General features: G+C 39.8%; 1 protein-coding gene across 4 annotated transcripts in view; it reads left to right on the top strand.

Moving 5' to 3' along the window:
* Positions 1 to 14,490, top strand: part of LOC137392951 (vacuolar protein sorting-associated protein 11 homolog) — an 88,841-nt gene that overhangs the window by 69,148 nt on the left and 5,203 nt on the right. For all 4 annotated transcript variants that reach the window (XM_068079316.1, XM_068079315.1, XM_068079314.1 and 1 more), the window contains one exon: positions 305 to 456. In XM_068079316.1, the coding sequence (XP_067935417.1) occupies positions 305 to 456 (152 nt within the window). The remainder of the gene's footprint in view (positions 1 to 304; positions 457 to 14,490) is intronic.

The following is a 14,490-nucleotide window of genomic DNA, read 5'->3' as shown; positions in this document are numbered from 1 at the left end:
TCAAGCAAGGATCTGATAGGTTAAGCATTAGGTAGTTACATCTCATCAAGCAGGGATCTGATAGGTCAAGCATTAGTTACATCTCAGCAAGCAGGGATCTGATAGGTTAATCATTATTTACATCTCATCAAGCAGGGATCTGATAGGTTAAGCATTGTTTACATCTCATCAAGCAGGAATCTGATAGGTTAAGCATTAGTTATATGGATTTTTGGAGAGGTTTTTATGCTAGTCGATGCGCATGAATGAAGAAGTTGTTAGGTGTAAACCTGTGTTTTTAACAAACTAAGATATTTGTTCGCAGATGGCAGTTCACAGAAGCCACAAATTTCTACAAGTCCTGAGATCAAGATTAAATCTACAAGACCAAAACAGCAAACAGCAGCATCTACTATCCATGCCATGGATGGCTTTAAGGGTTCTATAACTACCCAGAATGACTACAGCCGCATGCCAGTATGCATGAGACCCATTCTTGCATCACATTTATGATTGGCAATATATACCGTTTTAGCTGTGCTTGGTTATGGAGTAACGCTCTCATTTGTCGTAAGGCTAGATGATTCCAAATATACCTGATTAAAATAGTACTCATAATTTGTTTCGTAGTAGGGTTTGTTTTTTTTTTGTGACAAATATTATACAGCCATCTTAGATGATGTCCTAAAAGGTTTTTGAGCAAAAGAATGCAATGAGGTTCTTGTTCTTACAATGACTTATTGTTCTTGGAATTAGATATTTAGTAAGTCAAATAGCAAGTCAGCAACATGAAAATAGGGACAATAACTCTCATTTCCCATTGACCACTACTAGCGCTTGTTTTACAGCTTACATTTCCCATTGACCACTACTATCGCTTGTTTTACAGCTCACATTTCTCATCGACCACTACTATCGCTTGTTTTACGGCTCACATTTCTCATTGATCACTACTATCGCTTGTTTTACAGCTCACATTTCTCCTTGACCACTACTATCGCTTGTTTTACAGCTCACATTTCTCATTGACCACTACTATCGCTTGTTTTACAGCTCACATTTCTCATTGACCACTACTATCGCTTGTTTTACAGCTCACATTTCTCATTGACCACTACTATCGCTTGTTTTACAGCTCACATTTCTCATTGACCACTACTAGCGCTTGTTTTACGGCTCACATTTCTCATTGACCACTACTAGCGCTTGTTTTACAGCTCACATTTCTCATTGACCACTACTATCGCTTGTTTTACAGCTCACATTTCTCATTGACCACTACTATCGCTTGTTTTACGGCTCACATTTCTCATTGACCACTACTAGCGCTTGTTTTACAGCTCACATTTCTCATCGACCACTACTATTGCTTGTTTTACAGCTCACATTTCTCATTGATCACTACTAGCGCTTGTTTTACAGCTCTCATTTCTCATTGACCACTACTATCGCTTGTTTTACAGCTCACATTTCTCCTTGACCACTACTATCGCTTGTTTTACAGCTCACATTTCTCATTGACCACTACTAGCGCTTGTTTTACAGCTCACATTTCTCATTGACCACTACTATCGCTTGTTTTACAGCTCACATTTCTCATTGACCACTACTATCGCTTGTTTTACAGCTCACATTTCTCATTGACCACTACTATCGCTTGTTTTACGGCTCACATTTCTCATTGACCACTACTAGCGCTTGTTTTACAGCTCACATTTCTCATCGACCACTACTATTGCTTGTTTTACAGCTCACATTTCTCATTGATCACTACTAGCGCTTGTTTTACAGCTCTCATTTCTCATTGACCACTACTATCGCTTGTTTTACAGCTCACATTTCTCCTTGACCACTACTATCGCTTGTTTTACAGCTCACATTTCTCATTGACCACTACTAGCGCTTGTTTTACAGCTCACATTTCTCATTGACCACTACTATCGCTTGTTTTACAGCTCACATTTCTCATTGACCACTACTATCGCTTGTTTTACAGCTCACATTTCTCATTGACCACTACTATCGCTTGTTTTACAGCTCACATTTCTCATTGACCACTACTAGCGCTTGTTTTACGGCTCACATTTCTCATTGACCACTACTAGCGCTTGTTTTACAGCTCACATTTCTCATTGACCACTACTATCGCTTGTTTTACAGCTCACATTTCTCATTGACCACTACTATCGCTTGTTTTACAGCTCACATTTCTCATTGACCACTACTATCGCTTGTTTTACGGCTCACATTTCCCATTGACCACTACTATCGCTTGTTTTACAGCTCACATTTCTCATTGACCACTACTAGCGCTTGTTTTACAGCTCACATTTCTCATTGACCACTACTATTGCTTGTTTTACAGCTCACATTTCTCATTTACCACTACTAGCGCTTGTTTTACAGCTCACATTTCTCATTGACCACTACTATCGCTTGTTTTACAGCTCACATTTCTCATTGATCACTACTATCGCTTGTTTTACAGCTCACATTTCCCATTGACCACTACTATTGCTTGTTTTACAGCTCACATTTCTCATCGACCACTACTATTGCTTGTTTTACAGCTCACATTTCTCATTGATCACTACTAGCGCTTGTTTTACAGCTCTCATTTCTCATTGACCACTACTATCGCTTGTTTTACAGCTCACATTTCTCATTGACCACTACTAGTGCTTGTTTTACAGCTCACATTTCTCATTGACCACTACTATTGCTTGTTTTACGGCTCACATTTCTCATTGACCACTACTAGCGCTTGTTTTACAGCTCACATTTCTCATTGACCACTACTAGCGCTTGTTTTACAGCTCACATTTCTCATTGACCACTACTAGCGCTTGTTTTACAGCTCTCATTTCTCATTGACCACTACTATCGCTTGTTTTACGGCTCACATTTCTCATTGACCACTACTAGCGCTTGTTTTACGGCTCACATTTCCCATTGACCACTACTATCGCTTGTTTTACAGCTCACATTTCTCATTGACCACTACTATCGCTTGTTTTACAGCTCACATTTCTCATCGACCACTACTATTGCTTGTTTTACAGCTCACATTTCTCATCGACCACTACTATCGCTTGTTTTACGGCTCACATTTCTCATTGACCACTACTAGCGCTTGTTTTACAGCTCACATTTCTCATTGACCACTACTAGCGCTTGTTTTACAGCTCACATTTCTCCTTGACCACTACTATTGCTTGTTTTACAGCTCTCATTTCTCCTTGACCACTACTAGCGCTTGTTTTACAGCTCACATTTCTCCTTGACCACTACTAGTGCTTGTTTTACAGCTCACATTTCTCCTTGACCACTACTATCGCTTGTTTTACAGCTCACATTTCTCATTGACCACTACTAGCGCTTGTTTTACAGCTCACATTTCTCATTGACCACTACTATTGCTTGTTTTACAGCTCACATTTCTCATTGACCACTACTATCGCTTGTTTTACAGCTCACATTTCCCATTGACCACTACTAGAGCTTGTTTTACAGCTCACATTTCTCCTTGACCACTACTATCGCTTGTTTTACAGCTCTCATTTCTCATTGACCACTACTATCGCTTGTTTTACGGCTCTCATTTCTCATTGACCACTACTATCGCTTGTTTTACAGCTCACATTTCTCATTGACCACTACTAGAGCTTGTTTTACAGCTCACATTTCTCATTGACCACTACTATCGCTTGTTTTACAGCTCACATTTCCCATTGACCACTACTATTGCTTGTTTTACAGCTCACATTTCCCATTGACCACTACTATTGCTTGTTTTACAGCTCACATTTCTCCTTGACCACTACTATCGCTTGTTTTACAGCTCACATTTCTCCTTGATCACTACTATCGCTTGTTTTACAGCTCACATTTCCCATTGACCACTACTAGAGCTTGTTTTACAGCTCACATTTCTCCTTGACCACTACTATCGCTTGTTTTACAGCTCACATTTCTCCTTGACCACTACTATCGCTTGTTTTACAGCTCACATTTCCCATTGACCACTACTAGTGCTTGTTTTACAGCTCACATTTCTCATTGACCACTACTATCGCTTGTTTTACAGCTCACATTTCTCATTGACCACTACTATTGCTTGTTTTACGGCTCACATTTCTCATTGACCACTACTATCGCTTGTTTTACAGCTCACATTTCTCATTGACCACTACTATCGCTTGTTTTACAGCTCACATTTCCCATTGACCACTACTATTGCTTGTTTTACAGCTCACATTTCTCCTTGACCACTACTATCGCTTGTTTTACAGCTCACATTTCTCCTTGACCACTACTATCGCTTGTTTTACAGCTCACATTTCTCATTGACCACTACTAGCGCTTGTTTTACGGCTCACATTTCCCATTGACCACTACTATCGCTTGTTTTACAGCTTACATTTCTCATCGACCACTACTATCGCTTGTTTTACAGCTCACATTTCTCATTGACCACTACTATCGCTTGTTTTACAGCTCACATTTCTCATCGACCACTACTATTGCTTGTTTTACAGCTCACATTTCTCATTGACCACTACTATTGCTTGTTTTACAGCTCACATTTCTCATTGACCACTACTAGCGCTTGTTTTACAGCTCACATTTCTCCTTGACCACTACTACCGCTTGTTTTACAGCTCACATTTCTCATCGACCACTACTATTGCTTGTTTTACAGCTCACATTTCTCATTGACCACTACTATTGCTTGTTTTACAGCTCACATTTCTCATTGACCACTACTAGCGCTTGTTTTACAGCTCACATTTCTCATTGACCACTACTATCGCTTGTTTTACAGCTCACATTTCTCATTGATCACTACTATCGCTTGTTTTACAGCTCTCATTTCTCATTGACCACTACTATTGCTTGTTTTACAGCTCACATTTCTCATTGACCACTACTATTGCTTGTTTTACAGCTCACATTTCTCATCGACCACTACTATTGCTTGTTTTACAGCTCACATTTCTCATTGACCACTACTAGCGCTTGTTTTACAGCTCACATTTCTCATCGACCACTACTATTGCTTGTTTTACAGCTCACATTTCTCATTGACCACTACTATTGCTTGTTTTACAGCTCACATTTCTCATTGACCACTACTAGCGCTTGTTTTACAGCTCACATTTCTCCTTGACCACTACTACCGCTTGTTTTACAGCTCACATTTCTCATCGACCACTACTATTGCTTGTTTTACAGCTCACATTTCTCATTGACCACTACTATTGCTTGTTTTACAGCTCACATTTCTCATTGACCACTACTAGCGCTTGTTTTACAGCTCACATTTCTCATTGACCACTACTATCGCTTGTTTTACAGCTCACATTTCTCATTGATCACTACTATCGCTTGTTTTACAGCTCTCATTTCTCATTGACCACTACTATTGCTTGTTTTACAGCTCACATTTCTCATTGACCACTACTATTGCTTGTTTTACAGCTCACATTTCTCATCGACCACTACTATTGCTTGTTTTACAGCTCACATTTCTCATTGACCACTACTAGCGCTTGTTTTACAGCTCACATTTCTCCTTGACCACTACTACCGCTTGTTTTACAGCTCACATTTCTCATCGACCACTACTATTGCTTGTTTTACAGCTCACATTTCTCATTGACCACTACTATTGCTTGTTTTACAGCTCACATTTCTCATTGACCACTACTAGCGCTTGTTTTACAGCTCACATTTCTCCTTGACCACTACTACCGCTTGTTTTACAGCTCACATTTCTCATCGACCACTACTATTGCTTGTTTTACAGCTCACATTTCTCATTGACCACTACTATTGCTTGTTTTACAGCTCACATTTCTCATTGACCACTACTAGCGCTTGTTTTACAGCTCACATTTCTCCTTGACCACTACTACCGCTTGTTTTACAGCTCACATTTCTCATCGACCACTACTATTGCTTGTTTTACAGCTCACATTTCTCATTGACCACTACTATTGCTTGTTTTACAGCTCACATTACTCATTGACCACTACTATTGCTTGTTTTACAGCTCACATTTCTCATTGACCACTACTATCGCTTGTTTTACGGCTCACATTTCTCATTGACCACTACTATCGCTTGTTTTACAGCTCACATTTCTCATTGACCACTACTATCGCTTGTTTTACGGCTCACATTTCTCCTTGACCACTACTATCGCTTGTTTTACAGCTTACATTTCTCATCGACCACTACTATCGCTTGTTTTACAGCTTACATTTCTCATTGACCACTACTATCGCTTGTTTTACAGCTCACATTTCCCATTGACCACTACTATCGCTTGTTTTACGGCTCACATTTCTCATTGACCACTACTATCGCTTGTTTTACAGCTCACATTTCTCATCGACCACTACTATTGCTTGTTTTACAGCTCACATTTCTCATTGACCACTACTATCGCTTGTTTTACAGCTCACATTTCTCATTGACCACTACTATTGCTTGTTTTACGGCTCACATTTCTCATTGACCACTACTATCGCTTGTTTTACAGCTCACATTTCTCCTTGACCACTACTATCGCTTGTTTTACAGCTCACATTTCTCCTTGACCACTACTATCGCTTGTTTTACAGCTCACATTTCTCATTGACCACTACTAGCGCTTGTTTTACGGCTCACATTTCCCATTGACCACTACTATCGCTTGTTTTACAGCTTACATTTCTCATCGACCACTACTATCGCTTGTTTTACAGCTCTCATTTCCCATTGACCACTACTAGAGCTTGTTTTACAGCTCACATTTCCCATTGACCACTACTATCGCTTGTTTTACAGCTCACATTTCTCCTTGACCACTACTATCGCTTGTTTTACAGCTCACATTTCTCATTGACCACTACTATCGCTTGTTTTACGGCTCACATTTCTCCTTGACCACTACTATCGCTTGTTTTACAGCTTACATTTCTCATCGACCACTACTATCGCTTGTTTTACAGCTCACATTTCTCATTGACCACTACTATCGCTTGTTTTACAGCTCACATTTCTCATCGACCACTACTATTGCTTGTTTTACAGCTTACATTTCTCATCGACCACTACTATTGCTTGTTTTACAGCTCTCATTTCTCATTGACCACTACTATCGCTTGTTTTACGGCTCACATTTCTCCTTGACCACTACTATCGCTTGTTTTACAGCTCACATTTCTCATTGACCACTACTATCGCTTGTTTTACAGCTCACATTTCTCATTGACCACTACTATCGCTTGTTTTACAGCTCACATTTCTCATTGACCACTACTATCGCTTGTTTTACAGCTCACATTTCTCATTGACCACTACTAGCGCTTGTTTTACGGCTCACATTTCTCATTGACCACTACTATCGCTTGTTTTACGGCTCACATTTCTCATTGACCACTACTATCGCTTGTTTTACAGCTCACATTTCTCATTGACCACTACTATCGCTTGTTTTACAGCTCACATTTCTCATTGACCACTACTATCGCTTGTTTTACAGCTCACATTTCCCATTGACCACTACTATCGCTTGTTTTACAGCTCACATTTCTCCTTGACCACTACTATCGCTTGTTTTACAGCTCACATTTCTCATTGACTACTACTAGCGCTTGTTTTACGGCTCACATTTCTCCTTGACCACTACTATCGCTTGTTTTACAGCTCTCATTTCTCCTTGACCACTACTATCGCTTGTTTTACGGCTCACATTTCTCCTTGACCACTACTATCGCTTGTTTTACAGCTCACATTTCCCATTGACCACTACTATCGCTTGTTTTACAGCTCACATTTCTCCTTGACCACTACTATCGCTTGTTTTACAGCTCACATTTCTCATTGACCACTACTATCGCTTGTTTTACGGCTCACATTTCTCCTTGACCACTACTATCGCTTGTTTTACAGCTTACATTTCTCATCGACCACTACTATCGCTTGTTTTACAGCTCACATTTCTCATTGACCACTACTATCGCTTGTTTTACAGCTCACATTTCTCCTTGACCACTACTATCGCTTGTTTTACAGCTCTCATTTCTCCTTGACCACTACTGTCGCTTGTTTTACAGCTCTCATTTCTCCTTGACCACTACTATTGCTTGTTTTACAGCTCACATTTCTCATTGACCACTACTATCGCTTGTTTTACAGCTCACATTTCTCATTGACCACTACTATTGCTTGTTTTACAGCTCACATTTCTCATTGACTACTACTACCGCTTGTTTTACAGCTCACATTTCTCATTGACCACTACTATCGCTTGTTTTACAGCTCACATTTCTCATTGACCACTACTATCGCTTGTTTTACAGCTCACATTTCTCATTGACCACTACTATCGCTTGTTTTACAGCTCACATTTCTCATTGACCACTACTATCGCTTGTTTTACGGCTCACATTTCTCATTGACCACTACTATCGCTTGTTTTACAGCTCACATTTCTCATTGACCACTACTAGCGCTTGTTTTACGGCTCACATTTCTCCTTGACCACTACTATCGCTTGTTTTACAGCTCACATTTCTCATTGACCACTACTATCGCTTGTTTTACAGCTCACATTTCTCATTGACCACTACTATCGCTTGTTTTACAGCTCACATTTCTCATTGACCACTACTATCGCTTGTTTTACAGCTCACATTTCTCATTGACCACTACTATCGCTTGTTTTACAGCTCACATTTCTCATTGACCACTACTATCGCTTGTTTTACGGCTCACATTTCTCATTGACCACTACTATCGCTTGTTTTACAGCTCACATTTCTCATTGACCACTACTAGCGCTTGTTTTACGGCTCACATTTCTCCTTGACCACTACTATCGCTTGTTTTACAGCTCTCATTTCTCATTGACCACTACTATCGCTTGTTTTACAGCTCACATTTCCCATTGACCACTACTATTGCTTGTTTTACAGCTCACATTTCTCATTGACCACTACTATTGCTTGTTTTACAGCTCACATTTCTCATTGACCACTACTATCGCTTGTTTTACAGCTCACATTTCTCATTGACCACTACTAGCGCTTGTTTTACAGCTCACATTTCTCATTGACCACTACTATCGCTTGTTTTACAGCTCACATTTCCCATTGACCACTACTAGCGCTTGTTTTACAGCTCACATTTCTCATTGACCACTACTATTGCTTGTTTTACAGCTCTCATTTCTCATTGACCACTACTATTGCTTGTTTTACAGCTCACATTTCTCATTGACCACTACTATCGCTTGTTTTACAGCTCACATTTCTCATTGACCACTACTATCGCTTGTTTTACAGCTCACATTTCTCATTGACCACTACTATCGCTTGTTTTACAGCTCACATTTCTCATTGACCACTACTATCGCTTGTTTTACAGCTCACATTTCCCATTGACCACTACTAGCGCTTGTTTTACAGCTCACATTTCTCATTGACCACTACTATTGCTTGTTTTACAGCTCTCATTTCTCATTGACCACTACTATTGCTTGTTTTACAGCTCTCATTTCTCCTTGACCACTACTATCGCTTGTTTCACAGCTCACATTTCTCATTGACCACTACTATCGCTTGTTTTACAGCTCACATTTCTCATTGACCACTACTATTGCTTGTTTTACAGCTCACATTTCCCATTGACCACTACTAGCGCTTGTTTTACAGCTCACATTTCTCATTGACCACTACTATTGCTTGTTTTACGGCTCACATTTCTCATTGACCACTACTAGCGCTTGTTTTACGGCTCACATTTCTCCTTGACCACTACTAGCGCTTGTTTTACGGCTCACATTTCTCCTTGACCACTACTATTGCTTGTTTTACAGCTCACATTTCTCATTGACCACTACTAGCGCTTGTTTTACAGCTCACATTTCTCATTGACCACTACTATCGCTTGTTTTACAGCTCACATTTCTCCTTGACCACTACTATCGCTTGTTTTACAGCTCACATTTCTCATTGACCACTACTATCGCTTGTTTTACAGCTTACATTTCTCATTGACCACTACTATTGCTTGTTTTACAGCTCTCATTTCTCATTGACCACTACTAGCGCTTGTTTTACAGCTCTCATTTCCCATTGACCACTACTAGCGCTTGTTTTACAGCTCACATTTCTCATTGACCACTACTATCGCTTGTTTTACAGCTCACATTTCTCATTGACCACTACTACCGCTCGTTTTACAGCTCACATTTCCCATTGACCACTACTAGCGCTTGTTTTACAGCTCACATTTCTCATTGACCACTACTATCGCTTGTTTTACAGCTCACATTTCTCATTGACCACTACTATCGCTTGTTTTACAGCTTACATTTCTCATTGACCACTACTATTGCTTGTTTTACAGCTCACATTTCTCCTTGACCACTACTATCGCTTGTTTTACAGCTCTCATTTCTCCTTGACCACTACTATTGCTTGTTTTACAGCTCACATTTCTCCTTGACCACTACTATCGCTTGTTTTACAGCTCACATTTCTCATTGACCACTACTATCGCTTGTTTTACGGCTCACATTTCCCATTGACCACTACTATCGCTTGTTTTACGGCTCACATTTCCCATTGACCACTACTAGCGCTTGTTTTACAGCTCACATTTCTCATTGACCACTACTATCGCTTGTTTTACAGCTCACATTTCTCCTTGACCACTACTATCGCTTGTTTTACAGCTCACATTTCTCATTGACCACTACTATCGCTTGTTTTACAGCTTACATTTCTCATTGACCACTACTATTGCTTGTTTTACAGCTCTCATTTCTCATTGACCACTACTAGCGCTTGTTTTACAGCTCTCATTTCTCATTGACCACTACTATCGCTTGTTTTACAGCTCACATTTCTCATTGACCACTACTATTGCTTGTTTTACAGCTCACATTTCCCATTGACCACTACTATTGCTTGTTTTACAGCTCACATTTCTCATTGACCACTACTAGCGCTTGTTTTACAGCTCACATTTCTCATTGACCACTACTATCGCTTGTTTTACGGCTCACATTTCTCATTGACCACTACTAGCGCTTGTTTTACAGCTCACATTTCTCATTGACCACTACTATCGCTTGTTTTACAGCTCACATTTCCCATTGACCACTACTATCGCTTGTTTTACAGCTCACATTTCTCATTGACCACTACTATCGCTTGTTTTACAGCTCACATTTCTCATTGACCACTACTATCGCTTGTTTTACAGCTTACATTTCTCATTGATCACTACTATCGCTTGTTTTACAGCTTACATTTCTCATTGACCACTACTATCGCTTGTTTTACAGCTTACATTTCTCATTGATCACTACTATCGCTTGTTTTACAGCTCACATTTCTCATTGACCACTACTAGCGCTTGTTTTACAGCTCACATTTCTCATTGACCACTACTATTGCTTGTTTTACAGCTCACATTTCTCATTGACCACTACTAGCGCTTGTTTTACAGCTCACATTTCTCATTGACCACTACTATCGCTTGTTTTACGGCTCACATTTCTCATTGACCACTACTAGCGCTTGTTTTACAGCTCACATTTCTCATTGACCACTACTATCGCTTGTTTTACAGCTCACATTTCCCATTGACCACTACTATCGCTTGTTTTACAGCTCACATTTCTCATTGACCACTACTATCGCTTGTTTTACAGCTCACATTTCCCATTGACCACTACTATCGCTTGTTTTACAGCTCACATTTCTCATTGACCACTACTATCGCTTGTTTTACAGCTCACATTTCTCATTGACCACTACTAGCGCTTGTTTTACGGCTCACATTTCTCATTGACCACTACTATCGCTTGTTTTACGGCTCACATTTCTCATTGACCACTACTATTGCTTATTTTACAGCTCACATTTCTCATTGACCACTACTATTGCTTGTTTTACAGCTCACATTTCCCATTGACCACTACTATCGCTTGTTTTACAGCTCACATTTCTCATTGACCACTACTAGCGCTTGTTTTACAGCTCACATTTCTCATTGACCACTACTATCGCTTGTTTTACAGCTCACATTTCTCATTGACCACTACTAGCGCTTGTTTTACAGCTCACATTTCTCATTGACCACTACTATCGCTTGTTTTACGGCTCACATTTCTCATTGACCACTACTATTGCTTGTTTTACAGCTCACATTTCTCATTGACCACTACTATTGCTTGTTTTACAGCTCACATTTCTCCTTGACCACTACTATTGCTTGTTTTACAGCTCTCATTTCTCCTTGACCACTACTATTGCTTGTTTTACAGCTCTCATTTCTCATTGACCACTACTATCGCTTGTTTTACAGCTCACATTTCCCATTGACCACTACTATCGCTTGTTTTACGGCTCACATTTCTCATTGACCACTACTAGCGCTTGTTTTACAGCTCACATTTCTCATTGACCACTACTAGCGCTTGTTTTACAGCTCACATTTCTCATTGACCACTACTATTGCTTGTTTTACAGCTCTCATTTCCCATTGACCACTACTATCGCTTGTTTTACAGCTCACATTTCCCATTGACCACTACTATCGCTTGTTTTACAGCTCACATTTCTCATTGACCACTACTATCGCTTGTTTTACAGCTCACATTTCCCATTGACCACTACTATCGCTTGTTTTACGGCTCACATTTCTCATTGACCACTACTAGCGCTTGTTTTACAGCTCACATTTCTCATTGACCACTACTAGCGCTTGTTTTACAGCTCACATTTCTCATTGACCACTACTATTGCTTGTTTTACAGCTCTCATTTCCCATTGACCACTACTATCGCTTGTTTTACAGCTCACATTTCCCATTGACCACTACTATCGCTTGTTTTACAGCTCACATTTCTCATTGACCACTACTATCGCTTGTTTTACGGCTCACATTTCTCATTGACCACTACTATTGCTTGTTTTACAGCTCACATTTCTCATTGACCACTACTATTGCTTGTTTTACAGCTCTCATTTCTCATTGACCACTACTATCGCTTGTTTTACAGCTCACATTTCCCATTGACCACTACTATCGCTTGTTTTACGGCTCACATTTCTCATTGACCACTACTAGCGCTTGTTTTACAGCTCACATTTCTCATCGACCACTACTATTGCTTGTTTTACAGCTCACATTTCTCATTGACCACTACTATTGCTTGTTTTACAGCTCACATTTCTCATTGACCACTACTAGCGCTTGTTTTACAGCTCACATTTCTCATTGACCACTACTATCGCTTGTTTTACGGCTCACATTTCTCATTGACCACTACTAGCGCTTGTTTTACAGCTCACATTTCTCATTGACCACTACTATCGCTTGTTTTACAGCTCACATTTCCCATTGACCACTACTATCGCTTGTTTTACGGCTCACATTTCTCATTGACCACTACTATTGCTTGTTTTACAGCTCTCATTTCTCCTTGACCACTACTATTGCTTGTTTTACAGCTCTCATTTCTCATTGACCACTACTATCGCTTGTTTTACAGCTCTCATTTCTCCTTGACCACTACTATCGCTTGTTTTACAGCTCACATTTCTCATTGACCACTACTATCGCTTGTTTTACAGCTCACATTTCTCATTGACCACTACTATCGCTTGTTTTACAGCTCACATTTCTCATTGACCACTACTATCGCTTGTTTTACAGCTTACATTTCTCATTGACCACTACTAGCGCTTGTTTTACAGCTCACATTTCTCCTTGACCACTACTATTGCTTGTTTTACAGCTTACATTTCTCCTTGACCACTACTATTGCTTGTTTTACAGCTTACATTTCTCATTGACCACTACTATCGCTTGTTTTACAGCTCTCATTTCTCATTGACCACTACTATCGCTTGTTTTACAGCTCACATTTCTCCTTGACCACTACTATCGCTTGTTTTACGGCTCACATTTCTCCTTGACCACTACTATTGCTTGTTTTACAGCTTACATTTCTCATTGACCACTACTATCGCTTGTTTTACAGCTCACATTTCTCATTGATCACTACTATCGCTTGTTTTACAGCTCACATTTCTCATTGACCACTACTATCGCTTGTTTTACAGCTCACATTTCCCATTGACCACTACTATCGCTTGTTTTACAGCTCACATTTCTCATTGACTACTACTAGCGCTTGTTTTACGGCTCACATTTCTCATTGACCACTACTATTGCTTGTTTTACAGCTCTCATTTCTCATTGACCACTACTATTGCTTGTTTTACAGCTTACATTTCTCATTGACCACTACTAGCGCTTGTTTTACAGCTCACATTTCTCATTGACCACTACTATTGCTTGTTTTACAGCTCACATTTCTCATTGACCACTACTATCGCTTGTTTTACAGCTCACATTTCTCATTGATCACTACTATCGCTTGTTTTACAGCTCACATTTCTCATTGACCACTACTAGCGCTTGTTTTACAGCTCACATTTC

The sequence above is a fragment of the Watersipora subatra genome, chromosome 4 (assembly GCF_963576615.1).
Source record: "Watersipora subatra chromosome 4, tzWatSuba1.1, whole genome shotgun sequence".
Classification (NCBI taxonomy): Eukaryota; Metazoa; Bryozoa; class Gymnolaemata; order Cheilostomatida; family Watersiporidae; genus Watersipora; species Watersipora subatra.
The sequence above is the reverse complement of the archived record's forward strand: the minus strand, read 5'-3'. Positions and strand labels throughout refer to the sequence as shown.